Genomic DNA, 17,206 nt, shown 5'->3' with positions numbered 1-17,206 from the left:
TTTCTATCTGTGGGTTATTGCCCCGGAGAAGGGCAGCAAACCTAGAGTACAAAAAGGAGAAAGATCAAAGACTATGTCAAGATAGTGGCAAATGATCCTAGTTAAATGCAGTGGATGTGTCTCGCTATACACGTTCTCAATTTAAACATTTAAAAACTTAAAAGCACACAGTGCTGTCATGCAAACCCATCAAGCTCTGTGTGTGCCTTCATATATACATATATCCCCTGTGTAACCATATTCAGAAAGGTCATGGTTCAGACCATGGTGGTGAGTGAACATATGCTCACCTCTTTTGTTTTCATGTGCTGCCTCATCAGATCACAGCGGAGTAATTTGGACACACAGTGTAGTGTCTCTGTCGTATAAAGAAACAAAGAGTATCAGCTAGAATTAGGCTGTAAGCACTTCAGATAAGTGCTCACTTCTTGGCTCTGGTTAACTATACTACGCAGAGCAGGAGGTATGGATCAGGGTGGACTAGGCCCGTAGTTGTGAAACCAAACACATGACACGATAATTCTATATTAGGGTGCTCAAATCAGGCCGGTGTATCTGGTAGTACCGCCGCTTATCGACCTAATTTGAGAACTAATCACATGATTTTTGGGCAATTTGGATGTAACTGCTTTCTGACCGTATTTTACTACAGGAAAATCTGATATGCAATTGCTGAAAATTTAAAATCCACAATTAATTAATAAAAATGGTCAAAATTGGATTGCATTGAAGATGTTCCTGACATCTAAATGTGTTTCTGTGTTGACCAATATGAATACTGTTCAAGAGAGTTGGTGTAAATATGTGAATTAATCAAGACTGCATTTTCTAACTTGTAGACTTTTGTGTAACAAGCTGTGATTAATTAATTCATGCGAGACTATGGTAGCCTGTAAACATTTTGTATCTGGAGAGATAACGAACAGGCCCCTCAAGGTATTACTGCACTGTGCTTCAAAGGTTGAATACAAATTTACTATGTGCTTTAAAGATGAAGGTGACATTTTAATGAATTTTAAGTGACATATAGGCATGACAAGAAAGAAAATAAAGGAAGATGTTCCTTCTGTGGAATGGCACACGTGAAAAATAGTTAGGGGAGTAGGTGAAAGAGCATGTAAAAAGGTGGACTGACTTCTTCCTGACATTTAAAAAGAAAGAAAAGATGGGAATTAGATAAATGAGCAATACTTTGGACGCAAAGTTCAAGAACATTTTATTTTTCAGAAGTGGAAGTGCGGTAGTTGGTTTGAAAGTATTAAAGTATTGAATAAGATATTGGTGGACATAAGCTTTTAGGTGAAGAATGATTCATATACGAGTTGCAGGTCAGCATGCTGAAGGCACAAGGAGATCTCTGAAACACACACAGCACAGTAGCATGGTACACCATATTAGGCTGTTGCTGCCCCAGGCAGCTGTGCTGTGAACATGCTAAGGCAGCGGTTCGTAACATGTGGTCCAAGGATCCCTGAGGCTCGGTGATGCCAACTCAGGGAATCTGCAACTCTTTAGAAAATTATATAATATTAACAGATAAATAAGGTGTGTATAAATAAAGAAGCAAACTGTAAAAATGAAAAATTGTAAATGTTCGGTAAATGTGAATAAATAGTAGGCAAAAGGTTTAGTTGGCATCCTCCAATTGATTCATGGGAGCAGTGCCAGTGCCTCAAACAGAATATAGTATTGATGATCGGTGGCCTAAACTGAACTTTGATAAGCTCCAACCTTACCATTAAAATTTTGATTTGCTTATATTTGTTTGTGAATTAGATAAAATATTTCATGATTTGCGTATTTGTTTGATGAATGCTTGTTTCCATATTTTAGTTTATTGTTTTGCAGTTCAAATCATCAAAATTGCTTTGGCCGTGTTCCCTGGATTCCAATAATGAGTCCGTGGGGGTCCCCGGATTCCAGTAATGATTTAGTGGGTGATCTCCGCATTCCAGTAATGATTCAGTGGAGGTCCACACAAGTCAAAAAGGTTAAGAACCACTGTGCTAAGGGCTTTACAGGACCCTCCCTACCCTCTTCAAAAGCACCAACTACACACCGGATCAAATGTAAATTGCCTCAGGTCAGCAACAATCTCGGCCTTGCCCTGGAGTTGTGTTGGCCCAGCGAATGTTTCGTAATTAAACATACTCATAGATTTTCTGATTCACATGCTGTTTATGTGGTAATATGAGCCCAGATAGCTATTTGGCATGGGTAGCAAAGTTCAGACCCTGAAACAGGTTCAGATTTAGAGAGTCTGAATAAAATGTGTAGCTTAGCAGTGGTTTATAAAATAAGTTTAATGGTAAAAGTTGAATCCAACCAAGGGTGCTGTTGCTTTTTCCCCAAAAAGTTACAAGGCGGCAAGGTGAAATAACACAGTGCTCAAAATCTAACTGCAAAAGCCAGCCACCAATATCATCTGAAGACGACAGGAGTTCTATTTATTCGAAGAATCTATTCAGAGAAACGAAAAAAACATTAACATATAAATATATAATTCCCATAGCAGACCAAAACCGTTCTCTAGCACCTGCTTCAAAGTTTAATATGTAGCAGCATGCTTTGGAAGCATGTGCACATTGATGTAGTTTCTATTCAAATAGAGCAGCATGGATTTAGGCACTTATCTGGTTTAATGCCAATGTGTTAATTGATGAGCAATATGTCCCGATTATGAGTTTGTCGGACAGTGTACTCCACCACAGTGTCACTGTCAAACTATCGGTCCGCCCACTCTGTGTTGAGTCGAGTGAACCATCAGGTTTTCGATGGCAGAGCCCCCACTGACACCACCGGCAGAAACCTTGAACCGACAGCCTGAGGGATTAGAGGCTGTCTGTGAAAGACCATCAGAGAGCCAGTCCTATTTAGTGCGGACTATTTGATTTTTGTAATCTTTTTGAGACCACCAAGGAAAACCTGAGAGTCCTGAACAGGAAAGACATCAAACGGATATGAAATATTCATGACCCTCCCAACCTGGGAGAAAGCCCCCTGGGTGTCAGGGTCACTAGTATGTGGGTCAACAAAAACAAACTCCTGCTTTGGGATTTTGTTTTTGAAAAAGAAGGCATAGATCACTGCAAGGCCAGTGGTGATTCGACAATATGGATGGAGGGGGATTTGTCAGTCCGTTAAGATGGTCAGTGTAATGTCTGCGGTCACCGCGACAGAAAACGGGCCACCTAGTCAACCCTAAATCAGGGCCTTAGCTTGGCGCTTCTGAAGTGCTTTCCTATCAGTCATTTAACCCCATGTATGACACTGTTTTACATTGCCTCACTAACACCAGTTTAGGAGCCACTTTACATTCCAACATCAAAATTAAAATGGGAAGAACCCTCAAGGAGCAGCAACTAATTCATTAATTTGAGCTAATTAGAAGTCTGACTAAAGGGAAACTAAATGGTACAAAGATAGCTATGTAGTGCCTTGCTCTTAATGTAGCAATACACTGTCAGCGAAAAATGTACATACTTACGCTTAGCGTACGTTGTGTTCAAATGTCGATATGGATGGACCAACAGAAGTCATGAACACAGATCTCAGGATTCCAGCAATGTATGCACAACTCTTGCGACTATACTCATATTCATTTGGAGCGAATGGGAATGAGAATAGATTATTTTTAAGGTGCTGTTATATAGCCAATTAATATTTAATGTCTCTGATAAATTGTTGTTTAATTATGTGGCATGTAATTATATTGCACTGAGTGGTATTATGTGGAGTTTATGTTGTTTGAATTATTAGAATTGGAAATTACAATGTGATTTAGAAAACAAATAACTTACGAGGGACTTTTGTTTTCTGGAATGTAGCATGCCTCCTGAACTTGTGTTTATTCTCAATTATGCAGAGTGGTTCTTCCAATGCTTCTGTATTGAATTAACACTCCACACAGTTATAAGTTTAACTGGGGTGGCGTTTCACCCAGAAATCTAAATTCCATTTTTCACCTGTAGAAAGCTGGTAGAAAGTGCGAGTGGAAAGGGTCAAAATGCAGACAATACACGTGCTACATGGCTCAATAATTCCTGAACCCACGTTATTCCAGATTCTGGACATCCAACCTGCAATAGTTAGTAAATGGGGTGCTGATGATGACTAAAATCAATAACATCTACAGGCCTAGCAACCATCTTCCGAGCCAACTACGCATGAGGGTTTTAATTGCTAAAGTGTGTGCTGTGATGCAGGCTATGTTTTTAAAGCCAATGTACTTAGGAACTACTACAGATAGAGCTAAAATCAAGAAAGAAAAGGGAACCATAGAAAAACTTTTTTAGTGTATGATAGGGGATCAAACATTATTGGATTGAAGTTTTCAGAAGAACCACCATTCTAACAGCTCTATGCAGGAAAATGTCAACAACGTGCCTGCCATGCAAGTAAAAAAAACCTCCCAGTGCATCAGTCTATTTATTTTTTGCTTTCAAACCCAACCACCTGCTTTTGGTGTTTGTCTTTAAAAAACAAAAAACTATGCTGATCTGTCAGCCATGCCGCAATGACATGGCAGACTGGTCAGGATTAAACAATTTGACCAAAAGTGCTTCTGTCACATCAACACAATCTCTTATGACAAAAAACATCCTCATTGACCCAGCAAGTAACTTCAGATATGGAGGACACGTGGCACATTAATCACAATAGCAAGCTATCCTTTCTATTGCTTTATACTTCTGATTGAGAACTATTATGCTTCAAATGGTGCACAATAGTTCTTCCAATAGCACCTCATTTTAGAAATTCCTATTGTAAGTTAAAACAAGAGAAAGCGAGAACAACTTTTTATAATCATAAACCTCACCTTGATTCCACAGTTGTAGGAGCTTTGTAATTGTTCATATAATCTGTGTGCGAGGGCAACACAGAGCTGAGGTAAGCCACTGGTGTTTGACTGTGCATCAAGGTCGTTTTCTGCCCTTGCGAAGAGCTGGGGGAAAACTGTGCAGCTGAGGAAGCGGTATGACGGGTAGGTTCCATGGTTGGTACAAAGGAAGTTGAGGAGGAATATTTTGGAGAGTTTACGGACGTTGATGATGGAGAATGTTTCTGCTCACCAAAATTATGAGTTTGATTTGAAGGTGATTTTACCTCAAAGTTAGATGTTCCAGTTCCTTGAGATGACCACTGGGCTGGGTGTGTTGGCTGCGCCTGGATAAAATGTTTTGGACGCTCATAGTTAAACATGCTTGGTGGAGGCACACAGGAAATGGAAGCACGGTCAGGACCGCTCGCACAGGGTACTCCTGGACTGTTCTGGATGGTATTGTTGTGGGAAATGTAATTTGGAGAGATGGTTGATTGAGCTTCAGGTGGAAAATCTTGATACTTCCTTTGGCCGAATGTCTTGGTTGGAGTGGGGTGTGGTGTGCAATCTCTGTTGGAAAGCTGTGTATCCCTAAATATGACAAATAATTAACACTGTTGACAAAGCCAGAAAACCATTTCAGATCCAACAGCTGGAAGAGTGCGATAGTCATACTCTAACTTTGCCCATGCTTGCTTGCCTTGCTGCTATCCCTACGCCCAAAAATGTATCCCCTTATTCATTTTTTTACCCTTATTTTTTGCATAGTCTAACATTCATATTTTATGTTGCCAATGAAAGAATCTTACCTTAACTGGTATCGTCACCCAATATATAGTAAACATACCTAGGTTGCCAGCCTTAGTACCAAGAAAAGTTCCATGTCTAGTCTGATGTCGATGTAAGGTGTATATTCAGAACTTAAATTGGGTCTTCAAACCTAAGTTATTTCATATTTTATTGTTATGTTTCTAATTAAAATATGCTGCCATCATTATCATATATTGGATGTCTGCAATTGTCAGTGTACAGATAAAAAATGCTCCTTGCAATAACTTTTCTTGAAAGTCTACTAGCAGCAGGGGTAAAATTACTCATGGTCTGCCATTCAAGATGGATCAAGAACCCAATAAATCTAGTGTACTGTACAAATAATTGCCATAGGCCAGTGGTGCTACAAAGATACATTGTACCTTTTTCAGGTCTAAAATCTAGTGTTATGCGCATTATAATGTAAAGGAAACAGTAACTTGACTTTTGTGTATCTGGTATGATATGTTTTGTTTATGATGGCAACATTGTTTTTCTATTTATTTTTCTGCATGAGTATAGGCCACAGAGTTATCAAAGTTTTCCTGACAACTCCAGGGTGATGGCAAGTTTGTAAAGTGGCAAACCTGTGCCTGCATATCTTCTTGTCATATGCCTTCCGTGTTTATATTATGTGTTGATATATTATGGAATCTTCAGCCTTTTCTACCATGGGGCATTGTGAAGGAAGGGTTCCACATTTATTACTTTGTCCCCACCCCACATTTGTAGTCTTCTGCACATGCTTTCCTTCTCTTCAGTGCATCATGCATTTAAATGGTCTGTAACCAAAATAGTTTTCGTGTTTCTTATGTAAAAAATGTTAGTTTAATTGATGTTCCCTTTTTCTGGGGTTATCTATCTCACACTGCCAGAAACCATTTCCACGACCTTTCATCTGCGTTGATCAACTAATGACCCAGCTACGCGAGTAAGACACCATTCTCTTGTCTATCTAAAGTATTATGCGACAAAAGCCATCTTAGTGCATGGTCAAGTTAGGTCATGCAACGGTGTGGAAGACAGCCCTGGCACGAACAGAAAAAATGTTTCTCAATGCACATGGCATATCCCCTTAAATTGTACCCGTGGATCTACTGAAAAAAGCTTGGTGGAAATATAGGTTCACAGTTATAGCAATGTACGTGCATGGAAAGAGGTGTTCTTTCATTCCATACTAAACTATTCTAAGGCACAAAGCACCCAAATAGAAATACATCAGCACGTGCATTCGATTGAAAACACATCCACCACCCACAGCTCCCTTAGGAGGAAATCAAGACTCCGCACCTGTCCTGATGCTGTTGACTTGCTCTGAAGTATAATGTGCTAATTTCTATGTTTAGGTGTGAAATCTATCTAGCTGGAGAGGGCAGCTGAAGGTTCAGTCAAACATATAGCCTTGAAAGTTACATTTGAGTATCTAACTTTTACTTGAATTAAAAGTAGTCGAATCATGCTTGTTAGCGTTTTACTAGTATCGTTTAGAATATTAACGTTTTTAAACTTTTACTTCGTCTAACTGCATGATCGGTATGTGGGTTTAGGAGCAGAGGGAGAAACTAGAAATTTGCATTATAATTATTATTTGGGGTACAAGAAAGGAACAACCGAGACTTTACTACAAAAAAAGCATCTAGTAAATATATAATTACTTTTTCTTTTTTGTTCTAAGAAAAAATCGTTTAGCAAGTAATATACATGACATTAATTTACTCTTAAAAGATAAACTTCATTATCGCAGTGAGAAGCATTAAAAGGTAGACGCCTTATTATTATTCTAAAACTCGACTAATGTTAAATTATTCTTGAAACAAACTCCTTACCTATGCCCGGCGTCACCTGCTCCTTCCCTGACAAGCGCAGGGCATCGCTGCAATTCAGTTTCTAGTCATAATCCCAGAGACCTTTATCAGCTGCCATGGAATGGCATTTGCCACGCATCTCCGCCCTCTCTCAGAGGGACATCAAAATAAGAGTCCCAAGTACGAAAACTTTACAGCTGCAACCAGCAGGACTGACGGAAGTAGAGCCTGTGCAAGAATGTACGCTGGGATATTTGTAGGACAGTGTTCTATCTGAACTGCATTCAAAGTTGAAGCATGCGTAAACCATTCGTACATCTTGTTTCCGAGCTTACATTGTGTGCTTCATGTCAGGAGAAACGCGGCCTGAGAGTTGCCATGATGCTTGTGTATTTTTAGCCCTAACAGCGGGCAGTGTACGAAGTTATTAACAGACACCATTCTCATTCCCATACCATGACATTTACATCATATTCAATATCATTTATCAAACAGTATTTCAGTGTACTTCATTTAATATCTAGATTTTGGCACCCCTGAAAAGGTTTTCAATACAAATACAAATCAGCATATTATATATTCTTTCCTATTTATTGCATTGCTATGATACGTAATATATTGTGATTTATCTCTCCTTCCACTGCCATTCGTAAACCTATTTGTTTTAGTAATGTAAACAGAAGTGAGTCCCGTTTGTATTCAATGTTTTAATATGTAATCAGCACTCTCATGACCATACTCCACTCACTTTGATATTCACACACCGAACCTTGTTATATGAAATAAATGTCTCTTTTATTATCATATAAAAAGTGTGTTCATTAAAATAATCTCCTAAAATAACATATATATTGCTTTTCACTTCGTATAAACCAAATTATTTCATACAAAACTCTAGATTATATTTCATCATTATTAAAAGCACATTTGAGGCAATTTCGTTAAAAAAAACACAATAATGTCACATTCAATATGTACAATTTAACTAAATAATCTCACCATCATAGTACATATAAATACGCCAAGGTGTATTGAAGAATGAGTGGGTGTATGACTGTTTGAATGGATGATTTAGTGGGTGCGTGACTGACTGTATGAGTGAGTGATTGAACAAGTCTTAGTAAATGCATGGGTGAATGACTCATCTGTGTGAATGTCTGTAAAGGTTTGTCAGTTGGTGTGTAAGTGGCTGCATGGGTTGGTGAGTAGCAAAATGAGTGTCTATTTGGGTTAATGATTGGTTGTCTGAGTATCTGCATGGGTGCCTGAGTGTCTGGGTGGGGGTGTGTGTGACTCCTTGCATGGATGTGTGAGTGGGTGATTCACTGGGTGTATAGGTTCAGAAGTGCGTGTGCAAGGGGCTGCATGGGTGAGTGAGTGTGTATGACTGTGTTTGTGAGTGAGTGGATATCTCAGTGGTATATGTGTGAGTAACTACATATGTGAAAGGTAGTACATGCAAGTGTTGGAGTATATAAGTGACTATATGTGAGAGTGAGGATTGTGGGAGTGACTGTATGGATGAGTGTGTCTTGTGTAAGTGATTTATAAGAGAGTAAGTATGTATTAGTATCTGTATGAATAAGTGAGGTGGTGGGTGTGTGTATAACTGCATAGCGGAGTAAATGGAAATGTGATTAATTGTTTGCGTGACTGACTAGGTGTGTGAGTAACTCTATGGGTGAGTGGCAGTGTGTGAGTGCCTGTATGGGTATATGAATGGATATATCAGTGACTGTATAGATGAGTGACTGTGTGAATGAGTGACTGTATGGATGAGTGAGTGGATGTGTGTACACCTATGAATCAGTGAGTGGGTATGTACTAACTGGTATTGGTGTGTCTATGGTTTCGAGAATGGTAGTCTGTATTTTAGAATGGACGTATCAAATGTTATATTAGGGTGTGAAGAGGTACATCAGATATTAAGTGGATGATGTATTCAGTGATGTCACTGACCATGTCATGAATGATGTAATATGTGACGTCATCAGCAGTGGATTGCAGGGCGCGAGTTATAGTTAGGTCAGCTAACTACAACGGCTGAATTTCTCTGGTTTTGTATGAGTGAAATGTCAGCCTAACTATAACGCCCCTTAAACCTGTGGTTTTTTCAGTGAATTTTTAAGGTTTTGCTAATACTAATTTCTAACTATGCCTACATAGGTAGGACATGTGCAGAAAGAGGAAGAAAGGTGCAGAAAGAAGCAAGAGAGGTGCAGAAAGAAGCACGAGAGGTGCAGAAAGTAGCAAGAGAAATGCACAAAGAGGCAACAGAAGTCCAGAAAGAGGAAGAAAGATGCAGAAAGAAGCAAGAGAAGTACAGAAAGAACCACCAGAGGTGCAGAAAGACGCCTACTTTGACTGTACCTTACCACAGACTCATACAAAGAAGCCTAATCACAAATACTTCTCCCAAGATGTATTAAATCTCACTTTTCTCTTGAAGGCTCAGTATTAATCGACTGCTCAGAATGTTAGGCCGAACAAATATAAAACAGCAATCCTAAACTATCATTGTTGTAAGTCTGACCAAGTTTGTGAAGGTATGCATGCGTCTCTACTTTTACCTAGTGACATGTTACATAAAAATAAACATACAAATACTTGAATACCTGTGTTTCAAACAATATACTCTGTAAATATGTGTACAAAAAGGTGTATGTATTTCTTTCTGTTCATTATACAGGGCACATGGGTATTAAATAGTATATTTGAGGGGCTCTAACACCTATATACAGAAGACATGTCTGCCTGTGCAACTGAATGACAGAGCAGAACTGAGAACATTTGACCAACTATAGGAGAAGCTACCCACATTTTAAGCTACCATCTTCAGATGCATAACATGTGAGAATACATAAACAAGTAGACATATACCTCAGTCACAAGAGCACACAGACCTTTAAACTTGACAACTTGCACTTTCCATTTGAGTGCAGAAAGAGGCAAGAGAAGTACAGAAAGAAGCAAGAGAAGTGAATAAACAAACAAGAGAGGTGAAGAAAGAGTAACAAATTTGGAGAAAGAGGCAAGAGAAATGCAGTAAGAGGCTAAGGGGTGCAGAAAGAGGCAAGATAGGTGCAGAAAGAGGCAAGAGGTGCAGAAAGAGGCAAGAGAGGTGCAGAAGGAGGCAAGAGGGGTGCAGAAAGAGACAAGAGAAATGCAGAAAGAGGCAAGAGAGGTGCAGAAAGAGGCAAGAGTGGTACAGAAAGAGGCAAGAGTGGTGCAGAAAGAGGCAAGAGTGGTGCAGAAAGAGGGAAGACAAGTAGAAAAAGAGGCAGCAGGGGTGCAGAAAGAAGCAAGAGAGGTTCAGAAAGAGACAAGAGAAGTACAGAACGAGGCAAGAGATGTACAGAAAGAGGCAAAAGAGGTGCAGAAAGAGGGAGGAGGGGTGCAGAAAGAGGAAATAGGGGTGCAGAAAGAGGGGTGCAGGAGGGGTGCAGGAAGAAGCAACAGGGGTGCAGAAAGAGGCTAGAGGGGTGCAGGAAGAGGCAACAGAAGTGCAGACAGTAGCAACAGAGGTGCAGAAGGAGGCAAGAGAACTGAATACAGAGGCAAGAGAGTGCAGAAAAAGGCAAAAGGTGAAAAAAGAAGGAACGGTGTGAAGACAGAGGCAAGAGAGGTGCAGAAAGAGGCAAGGGGGATGCGGAAATTTGCAAGAGATGTGCATTAAGAAGCAAGAGCAGTGCAGAAAGAACTAAGAGGTGCAGAAAGAGGCAAGAGAACTGAAGAAAAAGGCAAGAGAGGTGCAGAAAGAGGCAGGAGAGGTACAGAAAGAGGCAGGAGAGGTGCAAAAAGAGGCAAGAGGGGTGCAGAAAGAAGCAGGACATGTACAGAAAGAAGGAAGAGAAGTGCAGACAGAAGCAAGAGGGGTGCAGAAAGAGGCGAGAGTGGTGCAGAAAGAGGCAAAGGAGGTGCAGAAAGAGGCAAGAGAAGTGCTTAAAGAAGCAAAAGAGATGTAGAACGAAGCAGGAGCAGTGATGAAAGAGACAGAGTTGCAGAAAGAAATAAGAGATGTGAGAAGTTGGCCTGGTATACACTGTCCACTAATTATAGTGGGCACCTTGCACCAGTCGAAACAACCCCTTATTGATGATATGTTAAAGACAACCTTTATTGAAAGCTATCCTAGTGGTAGCTATGGAGACCAGCCTTCAGGCCAAGTCTTGAAGGAATGTAAAGCAGTTTGTTTTACAAGTCTATAATCTCTTGAATGACCAAATGAAGGGCAACCATACCAGGTATATGTGTAAAATATATGTATTTATTTCTAAACACACCCCACTAGTCTCTTTATGAGGCTAGAGGTCCAAACACATAAGTTGCACTTCAATAATCACAGTAAAATAGCACAAATACACGTCAGGCCCTAGGCGCGAGCCAAACCATATACTAAAATAGTGGTATAAGAACCACGACTTAACTAGACACAAGACCTAGAGCCTGTAGAATCACTGGGACCCAAAGGAACCACCCAAGGTAGTGATACAGCGGACCCGCGGGGGCCATGTGCAGTGTGTGAACACAGCCGCGAGATCCCATTAGCTTCTATTGGGAAAGTCGCGGTTAGATTTTTAAAGATTAGGGACACTTAGAGATAAGCTAGGACCAAACCTTTTGGACTTAGGAAGTTCTAGGGTCAACACCCAAGGGAGCACCGGAGTGCTTGAGTTACCTCACCCAGGGAAGCCGGGTGCATAGGTGTCAAATGGTGTTGGGTCGCCTTGTCGTTTTCAATGGGAGCTGGCAAAGAAGTGCTGCTGCCGGGAAGATGCGAAGTGTCCGAAGAGATCCAAGCCTGGATCAAAGTCGAGAAGAACATGAAAGCAGAGGGGGCAGATTCTGGGTCACTAGCCAGTGGCCAGGGGCACGATAGGAGAAGGCCCACAGATGTCGGGTAATTTCAGGTGAAGAAGGTGAAGCTGGACTCTTCAGCCACGAGGACCAGGAGGCGTCGAGGACAACCTGGAGCTGGATTCGAGCTGTCCCACAAAGGATTTAGAGTGCTGCAGCATCGGTGCCCGGATTGGACACAACAAGTCTTGGCAAAAGCAACCCATGCAGAAAGGAGTAAGATGCTTCAGTGCAGACCAGCAAGGTCTGAGGGACTCACCACTTGGTAGGGAGTCAGGGTACGTCTGGAGCAACCAGAAAAGCCCAAGGAAAATCAAAGTTACCTTCACAGGGACCCACCAGTTGACGGACCAGGGATTGCGAAGGGACCTCAAGAGGAATCATAAAATGGCAGCCCACGAGTCACTCGGGGTGACTAGGCCAACAATCTTCGGTGTATTCTCTGCTCGGGGTTGGGGCTACAAGTAACCCCAAGCACAACTTTCAAGAGACGTCGAGAAGTCATTGCACTTGCAAAAGTGCACGGTGACCAGGAGTTCTGGTTCTACGTTACTCACGAGGGCTGCAGGTCTCACCTTTGCTGGGGACTCGAGTCGGCCTCTGAGAAGTCTGGAAATACTCTTCCTGTGTTGCAAAGTCTTCGACGTCCGGCAGGAACTTCAGAGATGCAGACCGGCAATTGCTTTGTTGGTGCCTGCCAAGCAGGGGAGTCACTCCTTGACCTCAAGGGAGATTTCTTACATCCTCTATTCTTGAGTAGAGAGTCGAAGTTCCAGGATTCAGTTGCAGTGTTTTGTCCAGGGATATCTAAAGACCTGTTGCCAAGGGTTCCTTACTTATACCTATGGAAGGGGTTGGACTAGCTCAGGGGACCCCACCTATGGGAGGGTTTGGAAAGAGGGGTGGCTACACCCATTTCCTTTGTCCAGTTTCATGCCAGAGCAGGGGCAGGAAGTTCCCAAACCGGTCTGAGCTGGACTATGCACAGGGACACCAAATGTGCCCCCAGTGCAGGACTTCAAAGCACTCAGAGAGTGCTCCCACCCAGCCCCAATACACATAATCCTGTCTGGGAGGTGGTTACATCTCCCTGTGACAGGAAAGCTATTGTCCAGGCCTCCCCTGCCGGAGTTTCGGTCAGCAGTAGGAGGCCAGACTTGTGTCTGTGGCTGCAGCATCCATTTTGTGATGCCCGGGCTCTATTAAGTTTCTACCGGGTATACCAGTGCTGCCATGTCTCTCCCTCTAAAAGGGTGGGATCATACTCCCATACCAATTACTGGTGTGGGGGTATGACTCCAAGGTGTTTGACACCAAACACGACATGTTTCCGTGCAGCCAGTCCGAAGTTAGCATTTACCGTTTGGTTATAATTCACTTAAGAGTATATGGTCAGGCTGCACTATTGACAACCCGGTGAAGAGAGTCCAAAGGCTGCAGAGGGGCTCAGCTCATGCCTAGGAACCCCCTCACATATAACCAAGCACCCTGCCTTCAGGATTGATAAGGCCTGCCATAGGGGTAACTGATAGGTTTGTATTTGCAGTATATGGTGAGATATAGTAAACCTATATCTCAGCAGGGGGTGCATGCACCACCTTACCCAGGCTGCAGTAGCAGACCTGTGGTGTCATTTTGGGTGGCGGCTTTCCAGGGGTGGCAGAATACATGCTTCAGCCCCTGGTCGGCCTCTGGGGTACCTATGCCTGGGTACATAGTATACCATATACTAGTGTCTTATAAGAGCACTCCATATCCAATCTGAACTGTACCTAAAGTACATGCAATCAATTTAGAGAGGAAGCAGCTAGGCTGGGGCCCTGAATAGCAGGGTCCCAGCCAGACTAAAGTCGAAAAACAGTGAAACATCAGCAAAAAGTGGGGGTAAACATGTGAAGCCGATACTACTCTCCTACAGTGTCAAACGAAGCAAGAGAAGTGATGAAAGAGACTAGAGTTGCAGAAAGAAACAAGAGAGGTGCAGAAAAAACAAGAGAAGTGCAGAAAGAGGGAAGTGATGTGCAGAAAGAAGTAAGAGAAGTACAGAAAGAGGCAAAAGAGGTGCAGAAAGAGGAAAGAGGGGTACAGAATGAGGCAAGAGAATGGCAGAAAGAGGCAAGATGGGTGCAGAAAGAAGCAAGAGAGGCACAGAAGGAAGCAAGAAAAGTGCAGAAAGAAGCAACATAGGTGCAGAAAAAGGCAAGAGAGGTACAGAAACACACAGGAAAGTGCAGAAACAGGCAGGAGAGGTGCAAAAAGAGGGAACATGGGTGTAGAAAGAGGTAAGAGTGGTGCAGAAAGAGGGATGCTGAAAGAGGCAAGAGGGATGCTGAAAAAGGCAAGATGAGTGCAGAAAGAAGCAAGAGCAGTACAGAAAGAACTAAGAGCAGTGCAGAAAGAACTAAAAGTTGCAGAAAGAACTAAGAGTTGCAGAAAGAGGCAAGAGAACTGCAGAAAGAGGCATGAGAACTGCAGAAAGAGGCAAGAGGGGTGCAAAAAGAGGCAAGGGGGGTGCAGAAAGAGGCAAGAGGGGTGCAGAAAGAGGCAAGAGGGGCGCAGAAAGAGGCAACAGGGGTGCAGAAAGAAGCATAGAAGCAAGAGAAGTGCAGGAAGAACAACAGAGGTGCAGAAAGAGGTGAGAGAAGTGCAGAAACAGGCAAGAGAAGTGCTGAAAGAAGCAAAAGAGGTATAGAACGAAGCAGGAGAAGTGATGAAAGAAACAGGCAAGAGAAGTGCAGAAAGAGGCAAGAGGGGTGCAGAAAGAAGCAAGAGAGGTACAGAAAGAAGGAAGACTAGTGAGGAAAGAAGCAATAGGGGTGCAGAAAGGGGCAAGAGAAGTGCAGAAATAAGCAACAGAGGTGCAGAAGGAGGGGAGAAAGCTACAGAAAGAGGCAACAGAGTTCCAGACACAGGTGAGAGAACTGTAGAAAGAGGCAAGAGGGGTGCAGAAAGTACAGAAAAAAGCAAGAGAAGTGCAGAAAGAAGCAACAGGGGTGCAGAAAGAGGGTAGAGGGGTGCAGTAAGAGGTAGAGGGGTGCAGTAAGAGGCAAAGGAGGTGCAGAAAGAAGCAACAGAGGTGCAGAAGGAGGAATAGGACTGCAGAAAGAGGCAAGAGAGTTGCAGAAAAAGGCAAAAGAGGTGCAGAAAGATGAAACAGTGGTACAGAAACAGGCAAGGGTGCAGAAAGAGGCAAGAGGGGTGCAGAAAGAGGCAAGTGAGATGCAGAAAGAGGAAACAGATGTGCAGAAACAGGCAAGGGAGGTGGAGAAAAAGGCGAGAAGTGCTGAAAGAAGCAACAGAGCTGTAGAACAAAGCAAAAGAAGTGATGAAAGAGACAAAAGGGTTGCAGAAAGAAACAAGAGTTGCAGAGTTGTGAGAACACAGCTGCGAGCTCCCGTTAGCTTCTATGGGGAAAGTCGTGGTTAGATTTTTAAAGATTAGAGACACTTAGAAGTGAGTCAGGACCAACCCCCTTGGGACTTAAGAAGTTCTAGGGTCAACACCCACGGGAGCACCGGAGTACTCGTGTTACCTCACCCAGGGAAGCCGGGTGCATAGGTGTCAAATGGTGTCGGGTCGCGTCGTTGATTTCAATGGGAGCTGGCAAAGAAGTTCTGCTGCGGGAAGATGCGAAGTGTTTGAAGAGATCCAAGTCTGGATCGAAGATGGGAAGAACCTGAAAGCAGAGGGGACAGAGTCTGGGTCACTAGCCAGTAACCAGTAAGGCGATAGGCAGATGCCTACCAATGTCGGGTGATGTCGGGTGATTTCAGGTGAAGAAGGTGAAACTTGACTCTTCAGCCACGAGGAGCACGAGGCGTCGAGCACGACCAGGAGCTGGATTCAAGCTGTCCCATGAAGGATGTCGAGTGCTGCAGCGTCGATGCCCGGATTGGACACATCTCGCCTTGGCAACAGCAACCCACACAGAAATGAGAAAGATGCTTCAGTGCAGACCAGCAAGGTCTGTGGGACTCACCACTTGGTTGGGAGTCAGGGCACGTCTGGCGCAACCAGGGAAGCCCAAGGAAAATCAAAGTTAACCCCTCAAGGACCCACCAGTTGACAGACCAGGGATCGTGAAGGGACCTCGAGAGGAAACACAAAATGGCGGCCCACGGGTCACTCGTGGTGACTAGGCCGACAATCTTTGGTGGATCTTCTGCTCGGGGTAGGGGCTAAAAGTAACCCCAAGCACGACTTCAAGAGACGTCGAGAAGTCAATGCACTTGCAAGAGTGCACAGTGACCAGGAGTTCTGGTTCCACGCTACTCACGAGGGCTGCGGGTCTCAGCTTTGCTGGGGACTCGGGTCGGCCTCTGAGATGTCTAGAAATCCTCTTCCTGGGCTGCAAATACTTTGGAGTCTGGCAGGAGCTTCGGAAATGCAGACCAGCAAAATGCTTCGTTGGTGCCTGACAAGCAGGGAGTCACTCCTTGACCCCAAGGGAGAATTCTTCAGTCCTCTAGTCTGTAGTAGAGCATCGAAGGTCCAGGATTCAGCTTCAGAGTTTCGTCCAGGGATATCTAAAGTTCTGGTTACAGAGGTTCCTTACTTATACCTAAGGAAGGGGTTGGAGTAGCTCTAGGGACCTCCCTATGGGAGGGTTTGGAAAGAGGGGTGGCTGCACCCATTTCCTTTGTCCAGTTTCACGCCAGAGCAGGGGCTGGAAGCACCTGAACCGGTTTGAGCTGGACTATGCACAGGGGCACCAAATGTTCCCCTAGTGCAGGACTTCAAAGCACTCAGAGAGTGCTCCCATCCAGCCCCAATACACATATGCCTGCTTGGTAGGTGGTTACACCTCCCTGTGACAGGAAACCTACTGTCCAGGCCTGCCCTGCCAGAGTTTCGGTCAGCAGCAGGAGGCCAGACCCGTATCGGTGGCTGCAGCATCCATTTTGTGATGTCA

The 17,206-nt window shown here is 43.3% G+C and overlaps 1 protein-coding gene across 6 annotated transcripts in view; it reads right to left on the bottom strand.

Annotated features, from left to right (window-relative positions):
- The window catches only part of MYOT (myotilin), a 476,183-nt gene that overhangs the window by 214,012 nt on the left and 244,965 nt on the right, over nt 1–17,206 (bottom strand). For all 6 annotated transcript variants that reach the window (XM_085617966.1, XM_085617971.1, XM_085617967.1 and 3 more), the window contains one exon: nt 4,820–5,413. In XM_085617966.1, coding sequence (XP_085474092.1) covers nt 4,820–5,413 — 594 coding nt within the window. The remainder of the gene's footprint in view (nt 1–4,819; nt 5,414–17,206) is intronic.

The sequence above is a fragment of the Triturus cristatus genome, chromosome 7 (genome assembly GCF_964204655.1).
Source record: "Triturus cristatus chromosome 7, aTriCri1.1, whole genome shotgun sequence".
Lineage (NCBI taxonomy): Eukaryota > Metazoa > Chordata > Amphibia > Caudata > Salamandridae > Triturus > Triturus cristatus.
The sequence above is the reverse complement of the archived record's forward strand: the minus strand, read 5'-3'. Positions and strand labels throughout refer to the sequence as shown.